The sequence below is a fragment of the Oncorhynchus masou genome, chromosome 29 (assembly GCF_036934945.1).
Source record: "Oncorhynchus masou masou isolate Uvic2021 chromosome 29, UVic_Omas_1.1, whole genome shotgun sequence".
Classification (NCBI taxonomy): domain Eukaryota; kingdom Metazoa; phylum Chordata; class Actinopteri; order Salmoniformes; family Salmonidae; genus Oncorhynchus; species Oncorhynchus masou.
Window position 1 is genome coordinate 82381175 of NC_088240.1, and position 19546 is coordinate 82400720.

Here is a 19546-nt window from a genome sequence, read left to right on the forward strand (position 1 = left end):
GCAACAGTAAACAGAAAGAAAAGCAAGGTTTTTTATATTTGTTTAATCAGGCCACAGGCCACATTGAACGTGTTAGAACTGTCTTCTCTGTTATGATATGATAGGGTGGCAGGTAGCCTAGTGGTCAGAGTGGTGGGCCAGTAACTAAAAGGTTGCTGGTTCAATTACCTGAGCTGACAAGGTGAAATATGTTGCTCTGCCCTTGAGGAAGGCACTTAACCCTAATTTCCCTGAAGGGTGCTGTACTACTATTGCTGACCAAGTAAAACCATACCTATCTGGCATGTAAAAATAGAAATGTTAGGAATGTCAGTTTTCAGGTAGATGGGGACCCCCAGTGGCCATGGAGGGAGCTGCAGCTGTTCCAATACCTGAATCCTTCCTCCCCTTTCCTGAAGTGCCTTGGACACTGATCTGACACAAGCTCAGTGGAAATAGTCAGTATGGTGTTTTTGCAGAGTAGATTCACAGGGGCATTTGGTGAGTTTAAGGCACATGTGTCGAACTCATTCCGTGGAGGCTGAGTGTCTGTGGGTTTTCACTCCTTTGTACTTGATTGATGAATTTATTTTACCTTTTTTTTACTAGGCAAGTCAGTTAAGAACAAATTCTTATTTTCAATGACGGCCTGGGAACAGTGGGTTAACTGCCTGTTCAGGGGCAGAACGACAGATTTGTACCTTGTCAGCTCGGGAATTTGACCTTGCAACCTTTCGGTTACTAGTCCAACGCTCTAACCACTAGGCTACCCTGCCTAATTATTGCTCCCACAGTTGATTTCTTCAAACCAAGCTGCTTACCTATTGCAGATTCAGTCTTCCCAGCCTGGTGCAGGTCTACAATTTTATTTCTGGTGTCCTTTGACAGCTCTTTGGTCTTGGCCATAGTGGAGTTTGGAGTGTGACTGTTTGAGGTTGTGGACAGGTGTCTTTTATACTGATAACAAGTTCAAACAGGTGCCATTAATACAGGTAACAAGTGGACAGGTCTGTCTTGTTTGTAGGTGACCAAATATTTATTTTCCACCATCATTTGCAAATTAATTAATTAAAAATCCTACAATGTGATTTTCTGGATTTTTTTTCTCATTTTGTCTGTCATAGTTGCAGTGTACCTATGATGAAAATTACAGGCCTCTCTCATCTTTTTAAGTAGGAGAACTTGCACAATTGGTGGCTGACTAAATACTTTTTTGCCCCACTGTACATACATATATTATGCCATTTTATTTCTACAAATTTTTGAAAACACTTGCTGGCTAGTTTTGTCATTTTTTCTCACACTGTGGGTTGCTCTTGGAAAATAGATTTTCAACCTCAAGGGTATTTTCTGATTGAATAAAGGTTAAACAGTCTTTACCAATCAGAATCTCTGACCATGTTCTTCTTCCCCTGTCCCTCAGAACTGGAATGAACTGGTTTGAGCCTGAGAAGAACCCTGAAGACTAGAATACAGACTTATACCTCATATTCTATCTCTGACCTCCTGTCTGTGTAGTCACTAGGTCTGTGGTTGACATCAGAACCAGAGAGAAAGAGCAGATCTCTCTTCCTGATTATCAGAATGTAAGTAAAGGGGAAAATCTGATTCTATGAAGTACCACAATAACAGCTGAAAGAGCTTCAGTGAATGATTCATAGATATAGAAGATTGTTCAAATCCAATCACATTTTTTTTGTCACATGGGCCGAATGCAACAGGTGTAGATTTGATCTGTTAAATGCTTTGAGCCCTTTTCCCAACCATTCAGAGATAAAAAGGAAGAAAAATGGTATATTGTCTTTGGGATGAATTGGTGTCTGACGTTTTGATAGGGAGGAGCGACCTTATCTGACTGAAAAGTAACGGATTCTTAACCTACTTTTGTGAGACACAACCTCGATCTGTCTGTAGATTGACTGAACAAACCTAGATACTTCATATATTCATCCTATAGTAAGACGTTAACATCAAGGAAGTTAACCTATCCTAACGTGCTTTTTGTCTTAAAACCTTTTAACTCATATTACTCCAGTGCCTATATGTTGTTTTTAGGTCAATCCTTCATTAACGGGTGACATCACTTTATGTCATCCACTTCTACTGAGTCAGCGTGTGACGAAAACCCAAGAAGTGATGTCACAGTATGACACCCCCTTTTTTATTGGGATATTGTCAATGAGTGACACTTCATGGTTCAACGTGAGAACACAGTGGTAGTTGATTATATGGCATAAATAACCCAAGAGACTAAAACCTCTGGATAGCCCTACAGGTGGATACTAATGGTAAACATGTGCTTCATTGCAGCAACTATAAAACAAATAAGTGATAGGAAAAAGAGACATAGATGGAGAGCATATTATGATCGCTGAGCATATAAGCCGTGTGTGCGTGTGTGTGTGTGTGTGTGTGTGTGTGCGTGCGTGCGTGCATGTGTGGGTGCGTGCGTGCGTAGAGAAGCTCCTGACTAACTGTACCTTTAGCCCACACACTGGTGTGTGTTTATTGAATGTTGTATAACAGCCATGTGTTATCTGAATTGGTCTTTGACATGCACATAGTCAGGGACAATAACACACACCTGTTCCTTTTAGCCCTTTCAGCCAGCCCAACACGAGGGGAGGAGTCTACTGTCAATTCACTGTGTACTGACAATATCTACCAGCCCAACACGAGGGGAGGTGTCTACTGTCACTTCACTTCACATTATCCACCAGCCCAACACGAGGGGAGGTGTCTACTGTCACTTCACTTCACATTATCTACCAGCCCAACACGAGGGGAGGTGTCTACTGTCACTTCACTTCACATTATCTACCAGCCCAACACGAGGGGAGGTGTCTACTGTCACTTCACTTCACATTATCCACCAGCCCAACACGAGGGGAGGTGTCTACTGTCAATTCACTGTGTACTGACATTATCCACCAGCCCAACACGAGGGGAGGTGTCTACTGTCACTTCACTGTGTACTGACATTATCCACCAGCCCAACACGAGGGGAGGTGTCTACTGTCACTTCACTGTGTACTGACATTATCTACCAGCCCAACACGAGGGAGGTGTCTACTGTCACTTCACTGTGTACTGACATTATCCACCAGCCCAACACGAGGGGAGGTGTCTACTGTCACTTCACTGTGTACTGACATTATCCACCAGCCCAACACGAGGGGAGGTGTCTACTGTCACTTCACTGTGTACTGACATTATATACCAGCCCAACACGAGGGGAGGTGTCTACTGTCACTTCACTGTGTACTGACATTATCTACCAGCCCAACACGAGGGGAGGTGTCTACTGTCACTTCACTGTGTACTGACATTATCCACCAGCCCAACACGAGGGGAGGTGTCTACTGTCACTTCACTGTGTACTGACATTATCCACCAGCCCAACACGAGGGGAGGTGTCTACTGTCACTTCACTGTGTACTGACATTATCCACCAGCCCAACACGAGGGGAGGTATCTACTGTCACTTCACTGTGTACTGACATTATCCACCAGCCCAACACGAGGGGAGGTGTCTACTGTCACTTCACTGTGTACTGACATTATCCACCAGCCCAACACGAGGGGAGGTGTCTACTGTCACTTCACTGTGTACTGACATTATCCACCAGCCCAACACGAGGGGAGGTGTCTACTGTCACTTCACTGTGTACTGACATTATCCACCAGCCCAACACGAGGGGAGGTGTCTACTGTCACTTCACTGTGTACTGACATTATCTACCAGCCCAACACGAGGGGAGGTGTCTACTGTCACTTCACTGTGTACTGACATTATCCACCAGCCCAACACGAGGGGAGGTGTCTACTGTCACTTCACTGTGTACTGACATTATCCACCAGCCCAACACGAGGGGAGGTGTCTACTGTCACTTCACTGTGTACTGACATTATCCACCAGCCCAACACGAGGGGAGGTGTCTACTGTCACTTCACTGTGTACTGACATTATCCACCAGCCCAACACGGGGGGAGGTGTCTACTGTCACTTCACTGTGTACTGACATTATCTACCAGCCCAACACGAGGGGAGGTGTCTACTGTCACTTCACTTCACATTATCTACCAGCCCAACACGAGGGGAGGTGTCTATTGTCACTTCACTGTGTACTGACATTATCCACCAGCCCAACACGAGGGAAGGTGTCTACTGTCACTTCACTTCACATTATCTACCAGTCCAACCATACATTATATTCAGACAGTCTTGGAGGACAATGGAGATTGGAAGCTCAGTAGAGAAATGTTTTCTGGTTTAGCTTGTCATTGAGATATACATGTTTTTTACTCCATTGTCCTTCAGTGGTTGAATATTTTGTCCGATGTCCAGTCATTCCAGCTTGATCAATGGCCAAGACAGGCCAGAGAGATTCTGAGGGGAAGGTAATGGTTTAATCAATAAGAGCAACTCACTGGCCACCATACTGTCTGTCTGTGGGTATGTGAACCCTGTACCAATCCCTGATGATGACAATGATTAACAAATGTAGAGAGGTAAATGGCCTTGTGGGAGTCTTTATCCCTTTTCAATGCTACACAAGCTGACAGAACACATTAGAACAGAGTGAACAAGACAAAGCACTAACTCAGACTAGAGGAAAAATAACATCATCAATGTTCATTTATAGTTGAATGAACAAGTTGAGCAAACACATCATTTTTAATTAACTGAAAATTTGCCACCATTTTCTCAAGTTGGATCTAAGTATGGGCCAACAATTCTTTGTTGTTGTTCAGGTAACACTTCGCTCCAAAAGTTGAGTAAACAAAAAAATACTATGTGGAACCAGTTACTTAATTAGTTGAAACAATATATTTGTGGGGTTTCTTTTTTTTACAGTGTGTGTTCTCAATGTATCTAATGCAATAACAAATACACACACTCAGCCATAACCCTAGAGGTCATTGTCGCCTCCCTTAAAGCAGCTCCTGACGTCGAAGTCAAGGACAGACATACGTTTGATGGACATCAGGTGTGATTTGAGCAGGGGCGGCACGCGGCAGTAAATGATGTCAACCCCGTGTAACTATGATATAAGAGAAGAGCTGCTGCCTCCCTTGTTTCTCTATTGTGAGAGCGAAACAGAGGCAGATAAAGAGAGGACAGCACCGGAGCTGGGGGGTAAGCACCGATAGTGGACCAACTGGCGGGAAAGAAGCGGTGAGTTTATCTAACAACCATTATGTATTTGTAATGTGCTCGACCGGATCTTCCGTTACACTTTGTAATGTCAACTGCTTTTTCTAATAGCCTACAAGACAAGTCTAGACTATAGCCTATACTACACAACTATTTCAAAAGTAGGCTTAATAAATATGAAGTAGACTTCTGAGGCATATTGAGGGTGTTAATTCACTACTGAGTCCAGACCATATATATAGAATCTCATTCTAGTCCTGTGGTCAAGATGTCATGAACCGGAGTCAGTATCATGCAACCAGTTCGTTATCGTTTAAACAATGAATTCGCACGCACGCCCATGATGAGTTCAAGCCTGTGGGTTATCCCCTTAAATGCTTTATTGCAGGTGTCAAAGTTTGTCTTTCCCCAGACTCTTGGGGACGCTTAAATATCTTACCGTTACACGTCTTTGCGATCTCACCGGTTGTACCTGTCTGTATTGTTTCCTACATGCCATAAGACCCAGACATGGGCAAGAAAGACGAGATAGCTGTGGCCAAAGTCAATATTGAGCAAAACGGAGACATTGGGTAAATATTTAGGTGCTATGCTGAGAATGTTGTCTTTGGGTGTTTGTATTTTGTCAACAATCGATTTGTGTTATTAATCCTTCATTGAAATTACGGTCTAGTTCCTGAGTTAACTAACTCAATAACTTAATAACTTTATCTGCCGTTTTTTAAAGTTTAAAGATTATTATATAAAATTGATTTATAAAATGATGTTGTAAATATTCTGTCTCTTCTAGAGAGGAAAAAGGGGGAGAAAGAGCCAAAGATGGCGATTGGCGCCATAGCTCTGGTGAGTAGCCTAGATAAACTGTCACATACTTCTCCAGCTTTACACACTGTAGACTATTTATTATCAGAGCCCTGAGGTATTATTGGTGTGTGTGTGTGTGTGTGTGTGCACGCGCATGCGTGTGTGTGTATGGGTGGGTGGTTGTGCGAAGGTGTGTGTGTGTGTGAAGGTGTGTGTGTATGTGACTGTGTACCTGCATGTGAACGTGTGCATGCAGAAGAATAGCAGAAGGTTGAATTTCCTCTGTTTCCCTGCTGGGCCTGTAGAATAGCTGAAGGTTGAATTTCCTCTGTTTCCCTGCTGGGCCTGTAGAATAGCTGAAGGTTGAATTTCCTCTGTTTCCCTGCTGGGCTTTAGAATAGCTGAAGGTTGAATTTCCTCTGGACTCCTGCTGGGCCAGTAGATTAGCTGGTTAAACTTCCTCTGGTTAGGAGCCTCTACCACTGGAGAAACATACTGGAGTTCTACATGCAAAATTACTCAAAGTATTCATTACCTTCATATGTTCTGTCCATCTCTGTCCCTTTTCCTCTCCACTTATCCTTCCCCCCTTTAATTCTTTCTCCCCTTCCCTTTCCCCTGCCCCTTCTCACTCCCTTTCTCTCTATCCTTCCCAATCTCTCACTTTCCTCATATCCCCATCCTGCCCCTCACTCTCGCTCCTCTTCCCCCATGCCTCTATAGTTCAGGTTTGCTGATGGTTGGGACAGGTTGATGATTGTGCCGGGGACCATTATGGCTATGGTTAATGGAACGGTCCTCCCTCTCATGTGTATCGTCTTTGGGGACATGACTGACAGCTTCATAGGAGACTCCATACAGACACAGAATAACTTCACCAGTGAGTCAGTCCCTACACACACACACACGCGCATGCACGCAACCATACACACACACACACTCTTAAAGGACAACGCCACCACTTTTCAACCTCATTTTCATCTCCAACGCAATACCAGTGCCTACATGTTAAAACGACGCATTTCTACATCTTTTTTTAAAAGATAAAGTTAAGTAGTTATACCTGATGACATCATAAAAAGCTAAAACATTTAAAAAAAACAGTGATTTTCAAACAATATGAGATTTGAGGTGATGCGGGGAGCAAGAAAATACCCTCTGGGTAGAAACTCATTGCAGGTTTTGAAAATCACTTTTTTGTCACAGATTACACTTTTTTAGGACCTTTCTTCTTGTCTTTTTAACCACAGATCATAGAAACAGGTTGTTTTCACATATAGACACTGGTTTGGTGTTGGAGATAATGAATATGAGATTGAAAAGTGGTGGAATTGCCCTTTAACTGTCTAACTGTCACATCTTTTCCTGCTCTAGACATCACGTTCCCTGTATCCAACACCACTCTGGGAGAAGAGATGACAGGGCGAGGCTAAGACTCAATGATATTTCAGTTTACCAAGAAGGGAGTAGTTCCTGATCTTTGACCGGATCTATTTCAGAGGCTCCGTATCCGTGAGTCCGCAAATTCTCCCAGTATCTCATGGGAACTTGGACTTCATCAATTTTCATAACCTAGACAGGGTGAACTGCATAGTTAAAGGGCAATTCCTCCACTTTTCAACCTCCTATTCATTATCTCCAGCACCAGACCAGTGTCTACATGCAGAAAGTATTCAGACCCCTTGACTTTTTAACATTTTGTTATGTTACAGGCTTATTCTAAAATTGATTAAATTGTCCCCCCCCCCTCATCAGTCTACACACTATACCTCATAATGACAAAGAAAAAACTGGTTTTTAGAAATGTTAATTTATATTAAAATTCAACTGAAATATCACATTCACATAACTATTCAGACCATTTACTCAGTACTTTGTTGAAGCACCTTTGAAAATGATTACAGCTTCAAGTCTTCTTGGGTATGATGTTACAAGCTTGAGGAGTTTCTCCAATTCTTCTCTGCAGATCCTCTAAAGCTCTGTCAGATTGGATGGGGAGCATTGCTGCACAGCTCTTTTCAGGTCTCTCCAGAGACGTTTGATCGGGTTCAAGTCCGGGCTCTGGCTGGGACACTCAAGGACATTCAGAGACTTGTCCCGAAGCCACTCCTGCGTTGTCTAGGCTTTGTGCTTAAAGTCATTGTCCTGTTGGAAGGGGAATCTTCACCCCAGTCTGAGGTCCTGAGCACTCTGGAGCAGGTTTTCATCAAGGATCTCTCTGTAATTTGCTCCGTCATCTTTGCCTCAATCCTGATTAGTCTCCCAGTCCCTGCTGCTGATAAACATCCCCATAGCATGATGCTGCCACCACCATGCTTTACCGTAGGGATGGTGCCAGGTTTCGTCCAGACGTGAAGCTTGGCATTCAGGCCAAATAGTTCAATCTTGGTTACATCAAATCACATTTAATTTGTCACATACGTTGAATATGTACATGTAGGTAGAGTTATTAAAGTGACTATGCATAGATAATAACAGAGAGTAGCTGCAGCGTAGAGTGAGGGGAGGGGGTAATGCAAATGGTCTGGGTAGCCATCTGATTAGCTGTTCAGGAGTCTTATGGCTTGGTGGTAGCAGCTGTTTCGAAGCCTCTTGGACCTAGACTTGGCGCTCCAGTACCGCTTGCCGTGCAGTAGCAGAGAGAACAGTCTATGACTAGGGTGGCTGGAGTCTTTGACCATTTTTAGGGCCTTCCTCTGACACCGCCTGGTGTAGACCGGGACTTACGAAAGCTATCTTTTTCAAACAGAAATTTGCATCCTGTAGCACTAATTCCAAAACGTTTTGGGACACTGTAAAGTCCTTGGAGAATAAGAGCACCACTGAGGCTAGAAAACACTGTCACCACCGATAAATCTACAATAATCGATCATTTCAATAAGCATTTTTCCATGGCTGGCTATGCTTTCCAACCGGCTACCCCTACCCTGGCCAACAGCTCGGCACTCCCTGCAGAAACTTGCCCAATCCCCCCCCTTGCTTTTCCTTCACCCAAATCCAGAGAACTGATGTTCTGAAAGAGCTGCAAAATCTGGATCCCTACAAATTAGCTGGGCTAGACAATCTGGACCCTCTCTTTCTAAAATTATCTGCAGAAATTGTTGCAACCACTATTACTAGCCTGTTCACCCTCTCTTTTGTATCGTCTGAGATCCCCAAAGATTGGAAAGCTGCCACTGTCATCCCCCTCTTCAAAGGGGGGAGACACTCTAGACCCAAACTGTTATAAACCTATATCTATCCTGCACTGCCTTTCTAAAATCTACGAAAGCCAAGTTAACAAACAGATCACCGACCATTTTGAATCCCACCGTACTATTTCCACTATGCAATCTGGTTTCCAAGCTGGTCATGGGTGCACCTCAGCCACGCCCAAGGTCCTAAACGATATCATAACTGCCATCGATAAAAGACAGCCGTCTTTCGACCTGGCCAAGACTTTCGACTCTGTCAATCATCGCATTCTTTATCGGCAGACTTGCTTCTCAGATAGAGTTCAGTGTGTCAAATCGGAGGGCCTGTTGTCCGGACCTCTGGCAGTCTCTATGGTGGTGACACAGGGTTCAATTCTCGGGCCGACTCTTTTCTCTGTATATATCAATGATGTCGCTCTTGCTGCTGGTGATTTTCTGATCCACCTCTATGCAGACTATACCATTCTGTATACATCTGGCACTTCTTTGGAAACTGTGTTAACAAACCTCCGAACGAGCTTAAATGCCATAAAACACCCCTTCCGAGGCCTCCAACTGCTTTTAAATGCTAGTAAAACTAAATGCATGCTCTTCAACCGATTGCTGCCCGCACCCACCCGCCCGACTAACATCACTGCTCTGGACGGTTCTGACTTAGAATATGTGGACAACTACAAATACCTAGGTGTCTGGTTAGACTGTAAACTCCCCTTCCAGACTCATATTAAGCATCTCCAATCCAAAATTAAATCTAGAATCTGCTTCATATTTCACAAAAAAAAAACTCCTTCACTCATGTTGCCAAACATACCCGAGTAAAACTGACTATCCCACCGATTCTTGACTTCGGCGATGTCATTTACAAAATAGCTTCCAACACTCTACTCAGCAAACTGGATGTAGTCTATCACAGAGCCATCAGTTTTGTCACCAAAGCCCCAAATACTACCCACCACTGCAACCTGTATGCTGTCGTTGGCTGGCCCTCGCTACATATTCGTCGCCAAACCCACTGGCTCCAGGTCATCTATAAGTCTATGCTAGGTAAAGCCCTGCCTTATCTCAGCTCACTGGTCACCATAGCAACACCCACCCGTAGCAGGTATATTTCACTGGTCACCTCCAAAGCCAACACTTCCTTTGGCCACCTTTCCTTCCAGTTCTCTGCTGCCAATGACTGGAACGAATTGCAAAAATCACTGAAGCTGGAGACTTATATCTCCCTCTCTAACTTTAAGCATTAGCTGTCAGAGCAGCTTACCGATCGATCACTGTACCTGTACATAGCCAATCTGTAAATAGCACACCCAAGTACCTCATCCCCATATTGTTATTTATCTTCTTGCTCTTTTGCACCCCAGTATCTCTACTTGCACATCATCATCTGCACATTTATCACTCGTGTTAATGCTAAATTGTAATTATTTCGCCTCTATGGCCTATTTATTCCCTTACCTCCCTAATCTTCTACATTTGCACACACTGTACATATATTTTTCTATTGTGTTATTGACTGTATGTTTGTTTATGCGTAACTCTGTGTTGTTTTGATTGCACTGCTTTGCTTTATATTGGCCAGGTCGCAGTTGTAAATGAGAACTTGTTCTCAACTGGCCTACCTGGTTAAATAAAGGTGAAGTAAAATAGGTCCTGGATGGCAGGAAGCTTGGCCCCGGTGATGTACTGGGCCGTACGCACTACCCTCTACAGGGCCTTGCGGTCGGAGGCCGAGCAGTTGCCATGCAAGGCCGTGATGCAGACCAGAGAATCTTGTTTCTCATGGTCTGAGAGTCTTTAGGTGCCTTTTGGCAAACTGCAAGTGGGCTGTCATGTGCCTTTTACTGAGGAGTGGCTTCCGTCTGGCCACACTACCATAAAGGCTTGATTGGTGGAGTGCTGCAGAGATGGCTGTCCTTCTGGAAGGTTCTTCCATCTCCACAGAGGAATTCTAGAGCTCTGTCAGAGTGACCACCTCCCTGACCAAGGCCTTTCTCCCCCAATTGCTCAGTTTGGCCAGGTGGCCCGCTCGAGGAAGAGTCTTGGTGGGTCCAAACTTCTTCCATTTAAGAATGATCTCTTGGCCACCATCTTCTTGAGGACCTTCAATGCTGCAGAAATGTTTTGGTACCCTTCCCCAGATCTATGCCTCAACAAAATCCTGTCTCGGAGCTCTACGGACAATTCCTTCGACCTCATGGCTTGGTTTTTCCTCTGACATGCACTGTCAACTGTGGGACCTTATATAGACAGGTGTGTGCCTTTCCAAATCATGTCCAGTCAATTGAATTTACCACAAGTGGACTCCAATCAAGTTGTAGAAACATCTCAAGGATGATCAATGGAAACAGGATGCACCTGAGTTTAATTTTGAGTCTCATAGCAAAGGATCTGAATACTTATGTAAATAAGGTATTTCTTTTTTTGTTTTGTTTTTTTATACATTTGCAATAATAAAAAATAAAAAACGTTTTAGCTTAGTCATTATGGGGTATTGTGTGTAGATTGCTGAGGAAATACATTTTTTTTAACCCATTTTAGAATAAGGCTGTAAAGTAACAAAATGTGGAAAAAGTCAGGGGGTCTGAATACTTTCCGAAGGCCCTGTATGTGAAAACAGTGTTTTTATGTCCTGTGGTTGAAAAGATAAGATGAAAGATATAAAAATGTAATGTCATTAAAAGTAAACACAATGAGATGAAGCGGGGAGCAGGACAATTGCACTCCACCCTGGCTTTTTACTTAACCACGAACATGGAGCAGGACAGCGTCTGGACAGGAACACACAACGACATTAATGCAGACACAGGGAACACACAGGGAAGCAGACAGTTATTGATAGGGCAATCAACAAAGGGAAGTCCAGGTGAGTCCAATGAGCGCTGCTGCGCATAATGAGCGCCAGACAGGGAGAGCGGGAGCAGGCGTGACATTAATGATGTCATAGGGTAGGATTTGTATGGGACCTTTTTATTTTGAACCACAGAACATTGAAACACACAGATTTGACATATTTCAGATATGTGAACAGATACAGAGCCTCAGAATTTAAAGATCCGGCCCCAGATAAGGAACTACTTCCCTATAAAATACATTGTAACGTCAGATGGTATATTCAAGGGATCACCTTTACCTCTCTGCCTTTGTGCCTCAGTATCCTTGCTATTTACTCCATAATGGATGGCATTTTGTATAGATTCACCTGCGTAATCTAAACGCACATACAGTCATGTGTCACCGTCATGTTTACAAAGTCATTATTCCATAACATGTACCCCTGTGCCCCAATTATCTACAAACCATCATTAAGGTTTTGTATGTCTGGATGTGTGTGTTGACCAGCCGTATGTCTGTATTCCAGCCATGCTATCTACTACTCTATAATGGGTGCGGTGGTGTTGGTAGCAGCCTACATGCAGGTGGCCTTCTGGACCCTGGCGGCAGGCAGGCAGGTCAAACGCCTCAGGAAGCTCTTCTTCCACTGCATCATGCAGCAGGAGATCGGCTGGTTCGACGTCAACGAGACGGGAGAACTCAACACCCGCCTAACAGAGTGAGGAGATACCTATAGGAATGGATTGGCGTTTATAGGGGAAGGTGTTTTACATTGATACCATCTGGATGTAGCTTCAGGGTTTAAACAACCCTGTTCAATCAAATATGGGGAGTGTGTGAATGTGTGTGTGTATGCATGTATGTATGTATGTATGTATGTATGTGTGTGTGTGTGTGTGTGTATGTGTGTGTGTATGTACGTGTGTTTGCGTGTATTTGTGAGTGTGTGTATGTGTGTATGTACATGAGTGTATGTATGTGTGTGTGAGTGTATGTGTTTTATTAGGTATTTCCTCCCCTCCACAGTGACATCTATAAGATCAACGAGGGGATAGGTGACAACGTGGGCATGTTGATCCAGTCCTTCACCACCTTCGTTGCTTCCTTCATCATCGGCTTCAGCAAAGGATGGAAGCTCACCCTAGTCATCCTGGCTGTCAGCCCTGTGCTGGGCTTCTCTGCTTTTATATTCAGCAAGGTGGGCCTCACACACACACACACACACACACATCCCAGTGCATGTGTGAAAGTGCACACACACACACACACACACCTCTCTTGACTGTCTTTCTCCGTTGTGTGTCTCTAGGTACTGACGTCCTTCACATCCCTGGAGCAGAGTGCCTATGCTAAAGCTGGAGCTGTGGCTGAGGAGGTGATCTCTTCTGTCAGAACAGTCTTCGCTTTCGGTGGACAACAGAAGGAGATAACCAGGTGTGTGTGTGAGAGAGAGAGAGAGCAGGGGGTAGAATGGAGACATTTTGCTAACGTTAAAGGAGCGGTAACTAAGGCAACAGATGGGTCACCAGGATAATGTTCCTAAAGGACTTGTTGCTGCTGTGAAGACCATTGGCCTGAGCAGTCAGTAGTTGTTATTGTTCTAAGTGGATAGACCAGTCCACACCACTCTGTATAAAACCATCAGTGAGGAGGACAATTAGATTAGTGTGGTGTGTTTGTATATGTATACCATCTCTGTCTCTCGCGCTCTCTCTCTCTCATTCCCTCTGTCTCTCTCTCTCTCATTCCCTCTGTCTCTCGCGCTCTCTCTCTCTCACTCATTCCCTCTGTCTCTCTGTCTCTCTCTCGCTCTCTCATTCCCTCTGTTTTTTTTCTCCCTCTTTCAATTCCTGTGTGTTTCTGTGTGTGTGTGTGTGTGTGTTGTTTTGTACCACCGTTACGAGAAAAACCTGGAGGATGCTAAGAACATGGGGATCCGTAAAGCCATCTCTGCTAACATCACCATGGGCTTCACCTTCCTGATGATCTATCTGTCCTACGCTCTGTCCTTCTGGTACGGCAGCACACTCATCCTATCTGGAGAATACACCATTGGAACTGTCCTCACCGTGAGTACACACACACACACACACACACACACACACACACTGATGTTTATTTGTGTCCTATAGGTGTTCTTCACAGTGTTGATCGGGGCGTTTGCCATGGGACAGACTTCTCCTAATGTCCAGGCCTTCGCCAGTGCCCGGGGAGCGGCACACAAAGTCTACAACATCATCGACAATGTGAGACACACACCCTCTCCTCACACACACACATACACACACCCTCTCCTCTCTCTCTCACACACACACACACACACACCCTCTCCTCTCACACACACACACACTCTGGGCTGATTAGGGTTACCACAAAAAGCATCACTGTGGTTATAGCAGAATGGACTGTTCTTAGTTCACTGTGCATTTGTGAATCGTACACGATTGTTAATGTTTCATGATGACTTGAGTTTACAACGCACAGTCAGACAGACAGAACTGCTCTTACCGCTTACATACAGTATATACACACTGAGGAATGGGGTTGAATACACTGTAACAGACAGGCACACACACGTACTGTTCATGCTCTGTAACACGAAAACTTGTGTAAATAAACAGGGCTAAACTAACACGTAGATAAACCTGCCCTCTGGCTAACACTCTTCCTCCTATTGTCCCTCTGAGAGGGGAGAGCGAAGCGGGGGACTCGCAGAGAGAGGGGGGAGAGCAAAGCTGGGGACTCGCAGAGAGAGGGGGGGAGAGCGAAGCGGGGGACTCGCAGAGAGAGGGGGGGAGAGCGACGCGGGGGACTCGCAGAGAGAGGGGGGGAGAGCGACGCGGGGGACTCGCAGAGAGAGGGGGGGAGAGCGAAGCGGGGGACTCGCAGAGAGAGGGGGGGAGAGCGAAGCGGGGGACTCGCAGAGAGAGGGAGGTTTGATGGAAAGAAGGAGGGTGGTGGGAGGGGTGTAGAGCGCAGGAGGCACAGTCCCCAATCACCACATTCCCACCAGAATCAATCCTTTCTGATTCGGCCCACGATTTTAGCTGTGGGCTGCTCTGAATGGGGCCTTGAATTCCAGCTGGAATTACTGTCTACTTATATAATGTCTATGGTGTGAATGCGGAAACTGTTGGGACTCTGTAGAGCGCTTAACACACAGTAGAATAACACATCTTTCCCCACTGAGCAGTCAGGAATACAGGGAGTCTTCAGAAGGGGATGTTTATGCTGCTGTATAAACCAGGCCTCTGTCTGTGTGTGTTTATGCTGCTGTATAAACCAGGATACTCTTCTCACGCACCATATTGGTTGAAAAATTGTTACCGGCAGTATAATAGGCCTGTAGTATTTTATGGTATAATTTATGTTGTTTTCAGATGTTCTGAAAGAGCTGCAAAACCTAGACCCGTACCAATCAGCTGGGCTTGACAATCTGGACCCTCTATTTCTGAAACTATCCACCACCATTGTCGCAACCCTTATTACCAGCCTGTTCAACCTCTCTTTCATATCATCTGAGATCCCCAAGGATTGAAAAGCTGCCGCAGTCATCCCCCTCTTCAAAGGGGGGAGACACCCTGGATCCAAACTGTTACAGACCTCTAGCTGCCTATCTAAGGTCTTCGAAAGCCAAGTTAACAAACAGATCACCAACCATCTCGAATCCCACCGTACCTTCTCCGCTGTGCAATCCGGTTTCCAAGCCGGTCACGGGTGCACCTCAGCCATGCTCAAGGTACTAAACGATATCATAACCGCCATCGATAAAAGACAGTACTGTGCAGCCGTCTTCATCGACCTTGCCAAGGCTTTGGACTCTGTCAATCACCATATTCTTATCGGCGGACTCAGTAGCCTCGGTTTTCCTAATGACTGCCTTGCCTGGTTCTGCCACAGGGTTCAATTCACGGGACGACTCTTTTCTCTGTATATATCAATGATGTTGCTCTTGCTGCGGGCGATTCCCTGATCCACCTCTATGCAGACGACACCATTCTGTCTACTTCTGGCCCTTCCTTGGACACTGTGCTATCTAACCTCCAAACGAGCTTCAATGCCATACAACACTCCTTCCATGGCCTCCAACTGCTCTTAAACGCTAGTAAAACCAAATGCATGCTTTTCAACCGTTCGCTGCCTGCACCCGCACGCCCGAGTAGCATCACCACCCTGGATGGTTCCGACCTAGAATATGTGGACATCTATAAGTACCTAGGTGTCTGGCTAGACTGTAAACTCTCCTTCCAGACTCATATCAAACATCTCCAATCTAAAATGAAATCTAGAGTCGGCTTTCTATTTCGCAACAAAGCCTCCTTCACTCACGCCGCCAAACTTACCCTAGTAAAACTGACTATCCTACCGATCCTCGACTTTGGCGATGTCATCTACAAAATAGCTTCCAATACTCTACTCAGCAAACTGGATGCAGTTTATCACAGTGCCATCCGTTTTGTTACTAAAGCACCTTATACCACCCACCACTGCGGCCTGTATGCTAGTCGGCTGGCCCTCGCTACATATTCGTCGCCAGACCCACTGGCTCCAGGTCATCTACAAGTCCATGCTAGGTAAAGCTCCGCCTTATCTCAGTTCACTGGTCACGATAGCAACACCCACCCGTAGCACGCGCTCCAGCAGGTGTATCTCACTGATCATCCCTAAAACCAACACCTCATTTCGCCGCCTTTCCTTCCAGTTCTCTGCTGCCTGTGACTGGAACGAATTGCAAAAATCACTGAAGTTGGAGACTTATCTCCCTCACCAACTTTAAACATCTGCTACCTGAGCAGCTTACCGATCGCTGCAGCTGTAAATAGCCCACCCAATCTACCTACCTCATCCCCATACTGTTTTTATTTATTTACTTTGCTGTTCTTTTGCACACCAGTATCTCTACCTGCACATCATCATCTGATCATTTATCACTCCAGTGTTAATCTGCTACATTGTAATTATTCACTCCTATGGCCTATTTATTGCCTTACCACCTCATGCCTTTTGCACACAATGTACATAGACTCTTTTTTTTCCTACTGTGTTATTGACTTGTTTATTGTTTACTCCATGTGTAACTCTGTGTTGTCTGTACACACTGCTATGCTTTATCTTGGCCAGGTCGCATTTGTAAATGAGAACGTGTTCTCAACTAGCCTACCTGGTTAAATTAAGGTGGAATAAAAATAAAATAAAAATGTGTCCAGTAATAGTATTAGTTGGTGACCTGCTTGAATGTTCACACCTACATGTTTATGTTCTAAGTCTCACTGCTGTTGTTGTTTGTCTGTTCAGAAACCCCACATCAACAGCTACTCAGACCACGGCCACAAGCCTGATGTCATCAAAGGAAACAGAGTTTAACAACATCCATTTCACCTACCCCTCACGACCCAACGTCAAAGTATGTGCTGCCTTGTTTACGTGTGCGTGTGTGTTGATGTCCAGTAGATGTTTGTAGATGTTAAACGGTGTGATTCTGTGTGTGTCTCTTTGTAGGTGTTGAATGGAATGTCTCTGAGCGTGCGTAGTGGCCAGACCATAGCTCTGGTAGGCAGTAGTGGCTGTGGGAAAAGCACCACCGTTCAGCTGCTGCAGCGGTTCTATGATCCACAAGATGGATCAGTGAGTATCATGGAACACACACACACAGTATCTGTTCTGTAACTATGCCCTCTGTGCTCTGTAGGTGTGTGTAGATGGTCATGACGTGCGCTCCCTGAACGTGCGCTTCCTGAGTGAGATGATTGGCGTTGTCAGTCAGGAGCCCATCCTGTTTGCTACCACCATCGCTGAGAACATCCGCTACGGACGACCTGACGTCACACATCAGGAGATAGAACAGGCTGCTCGGGAGGCCAACGCCTACGACTTCATCATGACACTACCTGATGTATGTTACTGTGTCTTTTTCTGTCTGCCTTTCTGTCTGTCTGCCTGTGTGTGTGTGTCTGTGTAGTAGTGGTAGTACTATAGATAATGATAGATTACAGTATATTGATAGTATTGTTTCTGTTGAGCAGAAGTTTGAGACTAGTTGGAGACAGAGGAACCCAGATGAGTGGAGGACAGAAACAGAGGATCGCTATCGCACACGCTCTCGTACGCAACCCCAATATCCTCTTGTTGGATGAGGCTACCTCAGCCCTCGACGCCGAGAGTGAGACCATCGTAAAGGCTGCTTTGGACAAGGTAGAGAACACACACACAGACACCCTTTGCACCAGTTTATCAACATCTACTAAACATTGCTATACCTCCCTTTCACTCCTCCTCCCTCCCTCCCCCTCCAGGTGAGACAGGGTCGTACTACCATCGTGGTGGCCCATCGTCTGTCTACTATCCGTAATGCTGATGTCATCGCAGGCTTCCAGATGGGAGAGATCGTAGAGCTGGGAACACACAGCCAACTGATGGAAAAAGGAGTCTACCACACACTGGTCACCATGCAGGTAACACACACACACACACACACACACACACACACACACTCCTCACACCCTCTTCACACATCTTGCATCTACATCACCATTTAGGTAACAGCGTTATCAAAACAGTGTCACACACGCCACATAACAAACAAATACACACATTTGACTCTATATTCTATTCTGTTGTGTTCTTCCAGACGTTTAAGAGTCCTGAGGAGGGCGAGGAGGCTGTGGAGGAGCAGGTTCTGGAGGAGAAGAGTCCGTCAGTGACGCCGTTCTCAGAGATCACCCTCATCAGGAGGAAATCTACCAAGGGATCGTCCTTCATCGGCTCAGAGAAAGGAGACAAGGACAAGCAGAGGTGGAAGAAGAGGTAAGGCTATGGAGCTGGAGATACTAACTGGAATGGATATTCTCATTTTAATCCAGGATCAGTGGTAGACACACTGTGGGACATAATTGGTGTACCATTTGGAATGTTTCTGATGATCTCTCTCTCTCTCTCTCCTTTTCTCTCTCTTTCTTCTCTCCTTCCTTTCTCTATTTTCTCTCTGTCTTCTAAGAAGTTTTTTTTATTTTTTTAAATTAACCTTTTAATTGAAAACAATCACAGTAAGGTACTTAATTGTTACCCAGAAATGATTTTGATATTGAGATAAAAACAGCTGCATTGGACCTTTAATGTTTAGAGGAATTATTTTTTAAATGATCATGAGATGTGGCCTTCCAAACTGTCTCTGTGCTATGCTCATGCTACTGGAAGTGCCTGAGGTATTTGAAAGGACCAAAGAGTTCCTGAATGTTTTGTTTACCTTAACTGTAGGTAATATGTTGAGTGATATACACACACACACACACACACACACACACACACACACACACACACACACACACACACACACACACACACACACCTGAGGGTTGGGGCTCAAGCACTAACAGTATATTGATACAAACCACGTTCCTGTTTCTCCGTTGCACTGAATTAACTACTGAATTAACTGACCTCTGCCTGGGTATGTACTGTATGTATGCATTACTTTTTTCCTTATGTAAACAGGCATCATTAATAAAGATGTTTTATTTGAATATTTGGGCTCATGACATGATTCAATCACTTTGATTTGTCAGTTCAATCACACTAAACA

General features: G+C 44.8%; 1 protein-coding gene and 1 pseudogene across 2 annotated transcripts; both read left to right on the forward strand.

Annotated features, from left to right (window-relative positions):
• Positions 1-4975: 4975 nt before the first annotated feature.
• Positions 4976-11616, forward strand: LOC135520767 (ATP-dependent translocase ABCB1-like). 2 transcript variants are annotated; one of them, XM_064946546.1, is made up of 6 exons: positions 4976-5158; positions 5640-5709; positions 5928-5980; positions 6665-6821; positions 7316-7453; positions 7908-11616. In XM_064946546.1, the coding sequence occupies exons 3-5, from the start codon at positions 5957-5959 to the stop codon at positions 7372-7374; spliced, it is 240 nt and encodes a 79-aa protein (XP_064802618.1). In that variant the 5' UTR covers positions 4976-5158; positions 5640-5709; positions 5928-5956; the 3' UTR covers positions 7375-7453; positions 7908-11616. The 2 variants fall into 2 exon arrangements, with proteins under 2 accessions (XP_064802618.1, XP_064802619.1); XM_064946547.1 differs by lacking the exon at positions 5640-5709.
• Positions 11617-11886: 270 nt separating this feature from the next.
• On the forward strand, positions 11887-19487 carry LOC135519783 (ATP-dependent translocase ABCB1-like; annotated as a pseudogene).
• The last annotated feature ends 59 nt before the right edge of the window (positions 19488-19546 follow it).